Source organism: Ptychodera flava, chromosome 14, assembly GCF_041260155.1.
Source record: "Ptychodera flava strain L36383 chromosome 14, AS_Pfla_20210202, whole genome shotgun sequence".
NCBI lineage: Eukaryota > Metazoa > Hemichordata > Enteropneusta > Ptychoderidae > Ptychodera > Ptychodera flava.
In genome coordinates, this window is record NC_091941.1 from 33,007,809 (window position 1) to 33,023,460 (window position 15,652).

Here is a 15,652-nt window from a genome sequence, read left to right on the forward strand (position 1 = left end):
ATGCTCTTCTGTGTAATCACATGATGATGCAAAATTGTCTTCCATAAGGCCTGGCGCCCATTTCAGTGCTCAAGTTCATATGAGGTCACATTAGCATGACAGTGAAATAGAAGCTGTCATGTAGGCAGAGTCTGCAGAGCATTTCAAGGTTAGATTATGCAGGAATCATGAATAACAGGATTCCTTTGTGTCAATTCTATTGCCAGATGACAACGGAGACCTAGTTGAGAAGTCACCTCTTCCCAGGGTATTTTTTCTTATGCACAAATGGTTTGTGTCATCAGAGGAGTTGGCGACGAAATTTCTGGAGCTATATCCTTTTCATGCATAAGTACTTGCTGTTGTGAAGACATTTTTTCAAGGCTGCATAAAGTAGGAATTGAGAGAAATTTACACCAATGTGAACTAGCAGAGCTAAACATTCCCCACTGTTCGTGTATTTTTTTATGGTATTATCAATCAAACGGCAAATTGTGCATTAGCGCACGAAGCATATCATCATGCCCAACTTGTATTGGAGCAGGAGTAAATTAGTCAAGAGATTGTGAAAAATACAGCAATCAGCTTATATTCAAATGACTAAATTCCATTTGTCCTAAAATTATTCAAGAAGTGCTCTGACGTCAAAAGCCGATATGTTTGTGTGCATTACAATGTCCATAACTGCATAACAAGCCATGAGAGTCATCGAACGTACTCAGATTGTCTCGTTGTTTCTGCCTAATATGTGTACCGGTACGGCTATTTTTAGCCTAGACTCTTTTTCTTTTATTTCAAGCTGACATGAACACCCTAAAAGAGATAATGTATCTGTGATGTAACCTTTTAACTGTACTTTGTGAATAATTTGAAATTCAGTAAAAGATGTCTTCACTCCAGATGTCTTCGCCTTTGTGTACTGGATGCCAGGATATTCTTCCTTCTTTGAGGTCATATCAGGAAAGAAATCACACACTTAAATATTAATGAATTCGTTTTTTTTATTTTGGCAGGAAAGTATTCAATAATGAGATTCTTGAAACAAATTTTAAAACAGTTCAGATGACGCAATATGTTACTAACCAGTATAAACGAATTTATTTATGTCATGAGATTTGTGATAAAATGAGAAACTGTTTCTGTTTATCACACATTGCCCTGTTTTGCAATCCAGTTTTTATGTAATTATTACTAATATGATCCTTGTAATCATGATAAAGTCGTGCACTTGCGATTGAAATTTTTAATCATGCTGTTTTTTTAAATAATTGCCTGTCATCAATTCCCTGGAGTGTGATTAGTGCATGTAGCATCTTTTGGTTGTGTTTGGTAATGTTGTATTTTTTCATTCCAATATAATTTAGTTTTCTTGTAAGGTTTACATGTTTTATTTCAAACAGATGACCGATGCAACATCCTTAACTACATTGCACATATAAAAATTGTCCAGGCATTTTGTGTAAGACATCATGTACTCACAAAACGGATGATGCAAACTGCAAACGGTATCAATTCAGATGTCATGTATGCCAGTCTGTCAGGTGGGTGACCTTTACAATTAGACATTAATAAAATATTATGTATCCAGGACATGAACCAGTAATTTATCCTTGTTATTTTAGAACAGGTAAGATTATTTGTTTCATGAACTAAAACAAAGTTCACATCATGTGTTGTTGCACCCATCCAGGTAAACTGCTGCAATTGTGTTTATGTGTTTTGGAAACATTCATGCTCTGCTGGATTTAGGAAAATATTTGGGAATGTGTATTTGCATTTTATTTGTTAATGTTTTATTTGGACTTCAATTTAGTGAGCTAATTACACTGTATATGAATATTGAATAGGCTTTCATGCCTCTGCCCTACAATAGACTGTAGAACTGGGGGGGGGGGGGGGGGGGGTGCTTATAAATTAGCAGTTATATGAACGCAAAGCATACAAAATATCTGTGCAGGACATTAACATTTTTAACAATTCCAATTATTTGACTGCTGAATTTGTGTATAATCTTTATAGGTGAAGCATAATAAACATATTATATATATTATATATTATACTTAATATGTGCATATTTTAATCAAGTTTGGAAAAACGACAATAGGATCTGAATTACTGTAATCTCCACTTTTTTTCTCAGTAGTTAAGTCAGCATACAGAAAAATTGCTTGTGTGTCTAAAATAACAAGTGACATTCTAAAATAAGTGTGAAACTCTTGAAAATTGTTTTGATATGGATTATGCAGTCTTTCTGGTGGAATATAGAGTGAGATACATTAGCTAACTGTATAGTGTCCCTATGAAAAAGTTGGTACAAATAATGCATTAAAAATTAGTAAGTCTGGACAGCTAAATCTTTGGCAGATCGTCCATGTAGCCGACACGAACACGAAGTGTCTGTTACCGGCTACAAAAAACTATGAAGAATAGTAAAGAATGAGCTACAAAATCACTATTAGTTTTAAGTTGCAGGTAGAATAAGTCTGTGCCTTTGTATAAAATACTATAAAAATAGTAGAAAGTGAGCAACCAGCTAAAAGTTAGTGGAGGAGACCTTAACCGCATATCATTTGCATATCATTTTCGGCTACATGGACTGTGTGCCAAATCTTCAGTATGGTAGGAAGGCACACAAGCATTGTAAAAATTGTACAGCAAATTGACTTCATCTTACAAAAGACATATTTATGGCAGTTGGTTTGACCCCATTGTAAGTTCTCCTGCCATGACAACAGAAAACTATTTTTAATTTTAGGAAGTGGTGTGAAATCATCTAAGTTGTCAGATTTTTTTGTTATATACCCATTTATTTATTACATAAAGTGTCAGGCATTGTGTAATGTCATGCTGTGTCAAGGTTAATTATGTATGCAACTATCTACTTATGTATGCACATCTATTATATACTACCGGTATGCTGTGCCAAGACTAACTATGTATGCACTAATCTAATTATGTCTGCATACTGTCTTCCCAAAGGATAAATTGACACTCATCTAATCATAACAAAGAAAATACAGCACTTGTTTTTGAAGACCCTGGTTTCAAAATATGAAAGTCATAACAGAAAATAAACTTTTAATACCTTTAGTGAATGAAATGAAAGTGTTATAGTAGGCTTGCCTTTTGCAAAATTCATACCGACTTCTAAATATATGCCAGTGTTGATTGACAAAGTAAATAGCTGCATGGAACAATGATGTACTAACAATTTGCAAATGCATATTTAATTTTAACACAAATGTTTCAGAGCATGTGTTCATCAGCTCACAGTCCCTCCTGAATGGAGGGACTGTGATCAGCTTTATAATTTTGTGTTTGTTCATATTTATGAGAAAAAAGAAATGAAATTGTATTTTGAGTTTTAAGTATGAGTATTTTTTTGTAAAATTTTGATAGGAGCAGTTTCTTTAAAGGTTCAGTAGCTGCAACTATTGATGATTTTCACTTTTATGTTTAATATGCCAATAGCAAGTTCTTGTTCTTCTCCCCAAAACATGTTAAAACACCCTCTTTTTGGCTTGTCAACACATCATCTATATGGGACAAATGGGATGTTATTGTTTACATTTGAATTCTAGTCCGGACCAGAATTCACTTGCCAACAATATAAATGCACTTTATACATTTGCAGCCAGAGTTGTCAAGCTGAATACTAAGTAACATTTTTAGGGAGTAGCACAAGAAAATATGGTCACAATTAAAAAATGAAAAAATAATCAAATGTTTTAGCTACCAGCCGTTAATACTATAAAGGAATTCTAAGATCAGGTACAACATTTTTCCCTCATTCAAATCTTAAATATGAAAATGATATCTCTTTGTAGATACTGGATCAGTCACTTTCCTGTTCACTTTGATCTGGATAAAAGTTTATCCACTGTAGTATGGACATTACAAAGACATATCCAAGAAGATGGATTCACCAGACTCAAAAATGTGGTGGATATATCCAGCGTGTAAGTATCAAGCATCGTTATCTTTTCCCTTTCTTTTGAATCATGTAACTTTGAATCTACCTCATTGCCCTGACATTACCTAGTCAAGCAGAATTCAATATGCAGTATTCTTTGTGTGACTTGCTCATGGAAAACATTTGCTTTGTGACATAATTTCTCAAGCATATATCCTCTGTACAAGAGCACGCGCTTGGCCTTTGTGGCCATGCCAAAGAATTCAAAGTGTGTGTAAGCTGTCTTGGGTGAAATTTCAACCATGATTAGTATGTGCCATTTGAAATACTTTTAGGTCTTGGTGGTTTTTAACACTTTGCAACTTCTGAAACCAATAAGTTTTGATGCTTTTGGCATGGATTTTGGTAGCATATAGTGGCTCTCTTGCAACAAAAATGGATAGCATAGATTTTTCAAACTGCTAACAGATTTTGAGATGTGACAGAAATCTGTTCAGATTTGAACAAAATTCCAAACTGCAATCTTGCTCTTTCAAAGCAGGGGTTTACTGAACAGGCCATTAAAAATCCATGTTTTGGATATTTGGAAAGGTATCTTTTGTGAGTAAATTCCTGAAGTTTCAAACATTTTTCTGAAGTTTGGAGTCTGAGAACCACATCTGAGACTGGCTAAACGTTTTTGCATATCTGTGACATGTCATGGTCAAGGGCATCATACTCGTACTATTCTGTGCATATACCATAATTGAAGTCACAGAAATCAATGTTTTCATGAATGGTATACATTTTCCCTATTATTTAAACCATTGCTTGGCAATATGAATCTTTTTGTACCGCCTTGAAGGACCTCAAAATAGCAAAATAGAATAGTTCCAAAAGCCTGATAGTCTCAAACAGCCCTGTTTAAAAATAGTACCGTATGCCCATTACAGAGATACAACTTGATGAGAATCAATGTTATTTTCAAAATGAAATTAAACTCAACTTAAATTCACTGTCCTACAACAATGTACTGTATTGTATACTTAATGGAGGATGCATGGATAGGCTGATTATTGACACTAATTGCTTCAAATACACTTTACAATTGTATAGAACAACCATACACAAGAGGCTTTGAATAATTATGCTTCAAAAATGATAGAGAAAGATTAAGTTGTCACATATGGACTTGTCTCTGTAATTGGTACCAGTTAACGACACAACAACAGAATTAACATAGTAGTGAACAGCCTGTGAGATTTTTCCATGGGAGATGTTACTATGAGAGACAGATTACTCAATTTCAAAAAATTTATCAATATTTCAATGTAAATATGTTAATCTTTCAAAAACACGGGATGGAAAGATAAATTTTGTGTATATATTCATCTTATGATATTGCTTAAAATATCCAAAAAACACTCAAAGTTAGACATTTCTTTATGTTTCAAACTTTTGGCACATCATGTAACTGTTTCATGTCGGATTGTTTTGGTATCTTCCATTGCAGAGGTGACTATGATTATTGCAGGACATTAATTTTCAATTCAGATTGTTTTGGTATCTTCCATTGGAGAGGTGACTCTGATGTTTTGTAGATGTTTTTCTCAGGCTTTTTGTCTGTCCACAACACTGTTATCACCTTGGTTGCATGCACCTGAACTTAGAATTACATTTGACAAGTGCAAACCATGTCGCCGTAGTTCATTTCCTTCCAAAGTGGGTCCAAATATAATCAGGAAAACATCTCAATATAATTGTTCTCATTAGCAGGCAGGCAAATTTCACACTAATACTTGTATATGATTCAGTTGGTTTTGTATTGTAAGGGTCTGTTTGCATTTGTTTTTTCCTTGGTGGTGGGGGGCATTGCTGATTAGGAAGGCCAGTTTAGAGCTTCTGTATAATGGGGAGATCAAGGCCATGCAGTGGGAAGTTATCTTTAAAAGGGCACAATGAGAAAGGAAATTGCTTTTGAGTGGGGAAGAAGAGGAAACTAGTGGGCAGGAGGGGAAAATGTACAATTTGTAGAGGATGAGCAGTTGCAAACAGCTACCTATCTGCCCTCTATATTTTAATTTTGTGCAACAATGAGTTCAGGAAGATAAATACAAAATTGATGTAGCGCAAGCTGATGACTATTTTCTGTAAACTGTGACAGTTTTGAAGAATTGCATTACCTGTACAGTATGCAGTGACAGTATTCTTACATGAAGATCAAGTAAGTCCCTTGTTGCCGGGGATATCATTTGATATGCCAAAAGTTTGGAATATAAAGAAATGTCCTACTTTGTGTGTTTTTTGGATACTTTAAGCAATATCATAAAATGAATATATGTTGTACACAGGATTTATCTTTTCTTCCAGTGTTTTTGAAAGATTAACATACTTCCATTGAAATATTGATAAATTTAATGTGAGCCCCTTTTTTGAAATTGAGTAATCTGTCTCTCACGGTAGACAAAGCTATTTTTGGGAATGCGTGTCGTGTCTCAGTTTTTCCCACAAAGCTTCCGTTTTCATACTTTCATGGATAATGAAGCAATAACAAAGATTTACATGCCAAAGACAGGACATCCATTCAGGATGGCTGCATCTGTATTAAGCATAAATGCCAAGACAGATATTTAGGCAAACAGAATTTTCCTCATAAAAGTCATTTTATACCAGTATAAGTTTGATATACAGTTGCGAGACAAAAAACTTCGTAATGGCCTCATTAAGGGTTTACAATGTCAAAACCTTTTTACAGCTTTCATTTCCAAGAAGGTACATAACTATCTCCGCTTGCTTTATATTATATATGATGTATTCTGAGAAAAAGATACCAGTATCACAAACATTTATCTATGATGTGTCATGCTTTACTATATTATGGAAATATAGAAATCACAAGCATTCCTGATAGGCCAAGTCTTTCCACTTGTCAAATCTCAGTGATCGCAAAGGTTTTCTTTTTTGATTAATGAGCCATATAAAATGTTTTTCTTGGTTTCATGTGCTGTTTTTGTCCAGCTACGCGTTGGTGTAATTTATTCTCTCAGGGGTTTATTAAACCTTGTCACCAAAAAAAAGTTTCTGTTCTATCATATTTTCAGGTAATTTTAGTCATAGTGAGGGCCATTGTCCAGTGCTCCATTCCTGTGACTGGCAGCCTAAATTATATTGTTTCTAATCCCATTTGTCAGTCGTAAACACAACAATTACCTTCTTTTGAAATCTACAAGATGACCCTGTTCAATCAGTTAGCTTATTCGAGTGAGCTGTTTTGAAGGTTATTGAAATATACTGTTGCAAGCATTATGAAAAACAGGAGACCTAGTTGGCAGCAATTAAGGTTATAAAGAAAAACCAGGATTGTACCGATAATTATAATACACCTACGTCTATAACCTATGGAATTTTTGCATACAGTAAGTTTCGGTATCAAAGGATGCGCAATCCAAAATTTTGACATGAAGTACAATAACTTCAGGTGTTATTGGACGCTATTTGACCTGATAACACCTCTACGTCAACACAGGGAAAAAGATTTTATTTTTTTACAAAAAAACACATATCAAACATTTAGTACTTCACGCAGTGAATAATGGTCAGTCCAAAACCAGTGACTTGGGGTGAAATTATACTGAATTACGATGTCTACCACACGCTCTGTGCTCTCTGGGTGGAAGTTACGTTCTGTGCACTTTGGGGACACGCTGAACGCATTCCCAGTCTGCTGGCAAAATCACACAACACAGTGTGCAACAGGCATCCTCAAAATGCTATGATTTAATTTTTTTTGGTAAAATTGGACTAAAAAAGGAGTATAATAATAAGGTTTTCATAGAAGACCGGGATTTGTGTCCTCATACACAGTAAGCTTAATGTCCTGGACCCTAGACACCTCAGTTGATACCTCCGCTGCCGATATATTAGTAACATAAATTCAAGTATTTTGTGGATAACTTTATATACCTGCTTGTACTGATTCCTGTCCCCTTAATTTTCTGCTAGTGTCACTCTTTTGACACTGTACAGAAAGTGGAAATACAAAATATGTATTAATTCACCGTGTTTCTGTTCAACATATGCAGAATTCCCCAAAGAAGAAACATTTAATACCTGCATAATTCAGTGTTTAGTTTGGAGACAGGAAACCTTGTAATGATCTCATAAAGTTTCTAACATGTCAAATCTGTTTTTATCAGCTTGAATTTCTGAGAAGGTGTATTATTATCTCCTCATGTTTTACATGATATACTATGTATTCTCAGAAATGATACCAGTATCAAACACATTTATCTGCAACTGTAACTATAGAATTAATCACATGCGTCGTGAGGGTAGAAATCACAAGTGTGCATGATGGACAGTGTCATTCCAGCTGTCAAATCTAGCAATCACGACGGTTTTCTCCTTGATTAATTAGCCATATATGTATGGTGTTCTGTCCAGTTTATGCGTAGGTGTTGTCATTTCTTCAAGACATTCATCAAACCTTGTTGCCCAAAACATTGCCATTCTTTCATATGTTTAGCGAGGCATAGGCAGGGTGAGGGCCTAATCTGTTGTGTCTTTAAATCTTCTGAATGTCAGCACGCTCATCTTTTTCCCATCAAAATCTTTATTCAATCATATACATGAACATTGGTCTTTCAATTTTACGTATTCTGTAAAATATTGTACGAAATTCCATTCTTGCTTTGCTCTGAAACCCTAATGTTTTCTGAGTCAGAGACCCTCTGCAGTCTTCCTAAAAAAGTTGTGATATAATTTGCCATTGTCAAACATTGACAACAATTTTGATCAAGGTTTTAAAGATTAGTCTGGAATATATCAAAACGTTTTACAACTGACATGATTTCTCTTTACATTTAAAACTTTGAAAAGTACAAAGCCCGTGACTGAATGTCACATCCTGTTCAAGCAACTTGTTTAAGTAAGGATAAGTACCTATACCATGGATAAGTGCTGGGCTGTACATACTACACTTTCATGTCCAAATGCACGACCACACAGGTTGATCAAAAGATGTCAGATATATAATCTGTTACTGTGTAGGTTTGTTATATTTACCATAATAATAAATATGATTTGGCTCAGACTTTGAAGGGAATCAACTCTCTCAATATCTCAAGATAAAAATGGCCACAGAATGAAATTTAAAAAGTATGTTGTTAACTTTCCAGTGTTTCACAAGTGCGCTAGGATATTATTCAGATGTCGTAGTAAAATTCACTTTTATGTTTCCACTGATTCCATTAAGCCAGTGATATCTATATCATAATGATAGTCTCATTCAAAACATGGACACTAAGAATATAAATCTGGTAATAGCCAATTACAGCAATATGGGACAGCCATAAGTCAGATTATGACCTCCGAAAATCCAAAAGGTTATACTGTTCGACTTATTCATTGGAAAATATGCAGGCATACAATATGGGCTCAAAATTTCTATCTGATCAAGGAATTTATTATGGGCTTATGGCTGACATTCTTTGATGTCAGTATTTGAATGGAGAGAACAGAGCTGTTAGAATAAATTTTAAAAATTTGAACTGCTTAAAAATTTGGAAATATTGTAAAAACATGTTTTTCGTTTTCCTCGTTAATATGATGTTGTGGAATTGGATGTAACCACTGATGAAATTTGTCCCTGGTGGATATTTACTGCACCGTTAAAATACTGCTGTAACGTTATCCAAACATACAAACCCACATGACTCATTTTGTTCCATATTGAAATATCCCTTCTTACGAGATGTAGGCCATTACGCAGAGGTCGCGGTGGTATAGCGTGGTCTTGACTCGTCATTTGTGAGTTACGAAAGCAGATCACAACTTATTTTTAGTCCATTCTATTTTTAGCCTGATAAGAATTAAGACAAAATGAGATAAGATTGATTTTTGTGATAAGACGACTAAGGTGAAGAAAGTGCTAGACTTTTCAGTGCATAGGATTATGTAGATTTCCCTCTTGGGATTGGAAGATTCCATTTAGCAGGAGGAGGTGTGTGTCTGACTTCATCATAATCATCCTTACTATTGCCAAGGGAACGGCAAATTGGTAGTGAACAAGGAAAATGCGTTCATTGTACCCCTTATGTAGAGAGGACATCTTGTCCTAACTATTAATATCTTGGGATCTTTTAGCATTGTACGATCAAGTAGAGTATTTCCCTTGTGTATATAAATGAACTTAAGAGATCGTAATTACACTGACTGTAAGGATGTTGTGTGTCTTCTGAGAAGAATGATTGACACATTTCAGAATACATTTTCTATATTCATTCTTGACCTTTTCAGCTAGGTTATATCTGCCTGCATTGACAGTTCTGAATCTTGGCCTAAAAATTTCACGTCTTTAGAATTCATAGAACAGTGACAGTTGACTTTGAACATCACTTCAGCCAAAAAAAAAACGATATCCAATCAATCCCTAATTCCAACAGCTGTTTCTGTCATGTCATCTCAAGAAATTCAAATTTTTTAGATGGAGAACTTTTGTTTCCCCTTTAAGGTGTGTGAAAACCCCACTTTGTGATCCAGATTATCAATGCCCTATGGGCACTTTCATTCTCTAAGCTCTCTGAAGTGCACTTGATGTCAACGACACCACTGTCAGCATCAAAGCCTGAAGACTTGCAAACCATTAAAATTTTCTCATGAAACTTATGATTACAGACCCTCATATGACTGGATCCGTCATATATCTGTACGGAACAGCTCAATACGGCACAACCGTAAAGTGTCATTGGTCTTCAACCACCTTGAGCCCAATGAACTGGCCGATCATTTAACATTCCTGGAGTATAAAATATTTAGAAGGCTGACAGTAAGTACAACCATTAATTGTTGAAGTATCCTCTTGTTTTGTTTGCTTTTAATTTAAGTGTACGATAGTTTAATACATCTATAATACTTTATTCAGACAGAGATGATTGGCAAATGAATTATCGCAATATGATTTTAGTCTATGATCATATTAAAAATTAACTTGAAGTTGTAGCAAATATTAGATGTCTCAGTACATATTATGTGAGTGAGCAGTTAATGTACATTGTAATGAACAGGACAATCAAGGAGGATTTATTTGCAAGTAACAAGTTGTCCTGTTTTGGATTAATAGATAGTAAAAAAAAAACTGAGCGAAAATTACAAAAAGTGTAGATTATCCGACTAAGGTTATCCAAACTAATTTGTTATATAAGGAAATTATTTCTAACACCAGTATGAAATATCATGAATAGAATTAACCCTTTGAGTGCCGTATTTTTTTCCACCAAAATTTCAGTGCAACATTTTACCAATTTTTATGGTCTTTTCTGTAATTTTTCTCATAATTTTGGGCCAAACGAACACAATATTTCATCGGCCACATTTTTTTCATCAAAACTTTGGCGAAATCTGACAAAAATTGACTTAGGTATATTTTATAAGGGTTACAAAAATTGACTTTGGTGTTCAAAGGATTAAGTCTGTTGGCTGAAATTGTCATTTGAGGTGCGCATGGTTCTATGAAATTTTCTGTTGTGTGGTATAGTTTTCAGATTTCAAAAGCTATGCATCTTATACCCAACTTAAAGACAATCCCAAGTTAGAGCGTTCAATAGCATTGTTCAACGGATTGTCACAGTGGATTCAGTGTATGGTGCTCAGTAGAACTACGCCAAAACAACGTGCTGAAGTTGTCGCAAAGTTTGTCGACGTAGCAAGGGTAAGCATCCAGATCCTCAGTCATGCAACAAGAGTTTTCAGGGCTTTAATACTATTGCAGTAAATGCAATTAACATTCTGGTAGAATGGATGTGATTTTAACATTGACTCGTTCTCTTGCTAAAGTGCATCAGTTGTAAATTTACAGCAATGATGTCAAACTTTTAATTTTCATTTACGAAAAATTCTGTGCAGTTTTGTACCCTCAACCAAGAATTCTTTTTACAGTAATCATTTTCAATATTGCCGTTGCCACATGTCTCATATACATACACTCTTTGATTATCATTTCAGAGACTTAGAGCATTACAGAATTTCAACACCTTAATGGCAGTAGTTGGCGGCCTAACACACAGTGCCCTGGCTAGACTGGGCAAGACAAACAGCCATCTTTCATCTGAGATGCAAAAGGTAAACAGGTGTACACTGCACGTGAATGAGTTTGCAAGTTGATCATCATACACACACAGACACCGATGCATGACGGGCACTTACGCAAATAATCAAACTTGTCTCGAGCTGTCTGAACACGTTTCTCTCACGTGCAAGGTCAGCAATGATGTCAGCGGCTCAATAATTACATAATTGGCTGCCGAGAATAGTCCAAGTAACTTAATAATGGCAGCATAGTCATTTTTAAGGCATCCACACTTTTGATGAAGCTAATTAATTTCCTTGTTATGTGTATGCACGTATAAAGATTCAGCACCTTTGATTCAGTGGAACATATGATCAGTAAAATGAAATTGGTATGCCATATACTCATGCAGACTATAAGGTTAAGTTTCACATTTTCTGGCTTCTTCTGAGTGCTTCACGTACATATAACGTAAATAATCTTTATTCTTCAATTTATGAAATAGAAGTTCTTTACAATATCAATATATTCTTTACAATATCATTAAAAATATCAATATCTTTATTGAAGCTCCATCAACTGCAAGCATGGAGTATTGTCCATTATTTTTTATTTCCAGTTTACAAAGTACAGTTTTAGTTTTGTTCCCAAGACCATGTTGTGAATTGCCTGTTCACATATGGTATAATTATTGATAACTGAATTTGTGTGTGGACTTGAATTCATTTATCAATAATGACGGCATCCATGGTACAAAATGCACTTTATTGTCAATGTTCTCAGTTTGTAACAGAGTAGGAGAAATGTACTTCTTTTCTAAAACAATAGGAACATTTTATCATGTTCAAATTTTATGAAGTCTTCAACACTTTTTCTTCAAAAAATCTCACCGTCATGTTTTATTTTTATCTAGACCCTGAGTGAAATGACTGAACTGTTATCATCAGGTGGAAACTTTTGCAATTATCGAAAGGCACTTCAAGAAAGCAAGGGTTTCAAAATACCCATCCTGTAAGTAAAAATCTCCTCGGAACAATAGTTGTGTCTGGGTATCTTTATTTTAAGACATTTGTCCTTTGTTTCTCAAAGTGTGTAAAGTTTACAATATCAGGCAACTTACCTGGTGAAAAATAGAATTATGCTTCATATATAGATTCTCACTTAAGTGGTAGACATTATACAGTTAAAGGCATGTCTTTTGATCCTAGGACCTAATTATACCAATCTCTACACACTGTGCCAACCATGCCAACAACAAGAGACAGCTTGAGCATACCAGTACACCTTTCTTTGTTCTGTTAGATTATTGAGAAAAATTTCACATGCATAAACATTTGACACAGCACTCTGCTTCCAAAAGATATGAGTATTTGCATGGAAACACATAGTTAAGGTAGTTTGCACCTCAAAAATGAAAGACAAAAGTTTGCTCAAACTTTCATTAAGCAAACTGTCAACCATTCTCTTTCAAAATTGAAAATCAAAATCAGGGGTCACCGTGCAAAGTGTGGTACTAGAGAAACAAATTATCCGATATTTACAGATATTTGAAATTCGAAATGACTGCCATTCCCAATGTTCACAAAACTAAGATGGTGAAAACATTTTTTACTCAATAAGCTTCAAAATGAGCCAAGTGGGTAGACTAAAAGAACATTGTAAAAGTTTGAGAGTCCGAATATCTGTCCCCAAAGTGCATTCTGCTGTGATTTAAATCACAGAAAGATTAGACAACCTGGATGCATTTCCAGTGTGTTCATAAGAGTGTGTACCAAGTCAAGTATTTATGCCGCCTTACTACACGAAAACTCTCAGACTAGTTTTACAGGAGCTCTTTTGGAGTTGTGATGTTTTTCTAGACTGATTGTACAATGGCTGTGGCATCATTCCATTAATGCACCCTTTGTGTCTAAAACATGCCCCAAAATGCACTGTTCCATTTAAGATTTCCACGTGTTTTGAGTGCATGCAAATTGTACTTATTCCATGCCCAGACTGTTGGAATTTTTTCCATGATCAGGAGAGTAATGACTTTTCATCTGGGAATAAGTAATAAGTGATTATTTTTCTAGAATACTTGATGCGATACAAATCACACCACCTCTGGTTCAAATATGGCGGCTAGCAAGCCTGGTTGTCTATTACTAATATTAACCCTATCATATTAAATTGTAACTGCAACTTCCACAATCTTTGTACTATGACATGTTTGCTGTTTGAAGAGCCCAGTAAAGGGAGATTTCCTAGCAACTTGAGCCATCTGCATTTACTAGCATCTCTTATTAACAATCTCTGATCCCTAGCAATTCCATACAGTCAAAGGTGACAAGGTAATTCTACAAACAAAATAATATATCTTTCTAATGGTTTAAATTTCTTCTTTTTTTCCATAACTCTTCTCCTAATCTTCCTGGTCACTCGATCTTCAGAGGTAAGTTTTCTAAACACTTGCAATCTCAATGGCATTCCTTGCATACCTGCTATAAAATTCCTAATGTTCTTATGAAAGTTGCAACGCCCATTTCTTTAAACCTTCATCAAGTCAAATCAATTCTTGCAAATACAGTTCAAAAAAGGTCGAGGACTAAAGTGAATGTTACAGTAATAGACGACACAAGCAGCAGTTACTATGTTCATTTCAGTGCAGTGTCTAAATAGAAAAGGCAGTTTAGTGAACAGAAAGGGGTCAAATGGCATAGTAAATCAGCTGTGTTCACATTATCTGTCTGCGTCTTCATGGCAGTGTGCGGAACTTTCAAAACTTCCACATGGTAAAATCTTGAAATAAAATTCAGTCATTCTCTTCTGTATTGAGCAAATAAGCCTTTGATCATAGTTCTTCCCTAAGATACCTCTTTTAACAAATGCCTCATTAATGACACACCCAACCAACATTAGTTTTAAAGTATAATAGTATGGGTCACATGACTGCCATGAAATGACGGCACTGTACTATAGACAGATGGAGACACAGCTTTTAATGTTTATGGTGTCCATGTACCCAGCCACCAGATATGGCAGTAATACACTTAATCTGTTACTGAATGAAGTTGGATGTCTATGCAAATGACGCTTTCCGTTTATGATCGAGGCCAAAGCGCTGCTTCGTTCTCTGAAACTGCAATTTAAGTCATGAATCTCTTCAGTGTTTATCTTGCATTTTAATCCTAGAGTCCAGGTTATTGTCAGTTATCCTCAAGAAACTCTTTCAATATTTTGCACTTACTACGGCAGGCAGAAGAAAAGAGACCTCTTGCTTCCAATGTCTTATATCTTACTTCAATTGCATCTCTGCTTCGTTTGATATTTGACTCAGATTCAGATGTGTTCAGATTTTGATTCAATTACAAATTGTTTATTTTATGCGGCAGTTGTGTATTTCTTTCCGTATTGGAGAAGACTTTTTCTTACAGCAGACCTTCGATAAATTGTGAACTTTTTGGAATTTTACAGGGTATTCCAATTTGCATGTGTGATGAAGTTCTGTATTTTTATAAGGATTTTTAAAATTTTTTGTTGGAAAAAGTTTTCAGCAATCCCATATGTGATACCCTCAATATGTTTTGTATAGGTTTCACTTGGGTACTTCAGATTTATTCAACTCATGGCAAAATTTATAGATATTGCTTCCATTTTTGATCAAAAATTTATTTTCAAAAGCAGCATGTCTGATAGCTAACAAATTTCTTGTGTACAGCTATTTGTAAAGCCTCATT

General features: G+C 34.9%; 1 protein-coding gene across 4 annotated transcripts in view; it reads left to right on the forward strand.

Moving 5' to 3' along the window:
- The window catches only part of LOC139150226 (ras guanyl-releasing protein 3-like), a 71,194-nt gene that overhangs the window by 35,854 nt on the left and 19,688 nt on the right, over nt 1-15,652 (forward strand). For all 4 annotated transcript variants that reach the window (XM_070722461.1, XM_070722459.1, XM_070722462.1 and 1 more), the window contains 7 exons: nt 207-312; nt 1,413-1,520; nt 3,807-3,938; nt 10,547-10,697; nt 11,406-11,579; nt 11,873-11,989; nt 12,850-12,947. In XM_070722461.1, coding sequence (XP_070578562.1) covers nt 207-312; nt 1,413-1,520; nt 3,807-3,938; nt 10,547-10,697; nt 11,406-11,579; nt 11,873-11,989; nt 12,850-12,947 — 886 coding nt within the window. The remainder of the gene's footprint in view (nt 1-206; nt 313-1,412; nt 1,521-3,806; nt 3,939-10,546; nt 10,698-11,405; nt 11,580-11,872; nt 11,990-12,849; nt 12,948-15,652) is intronic.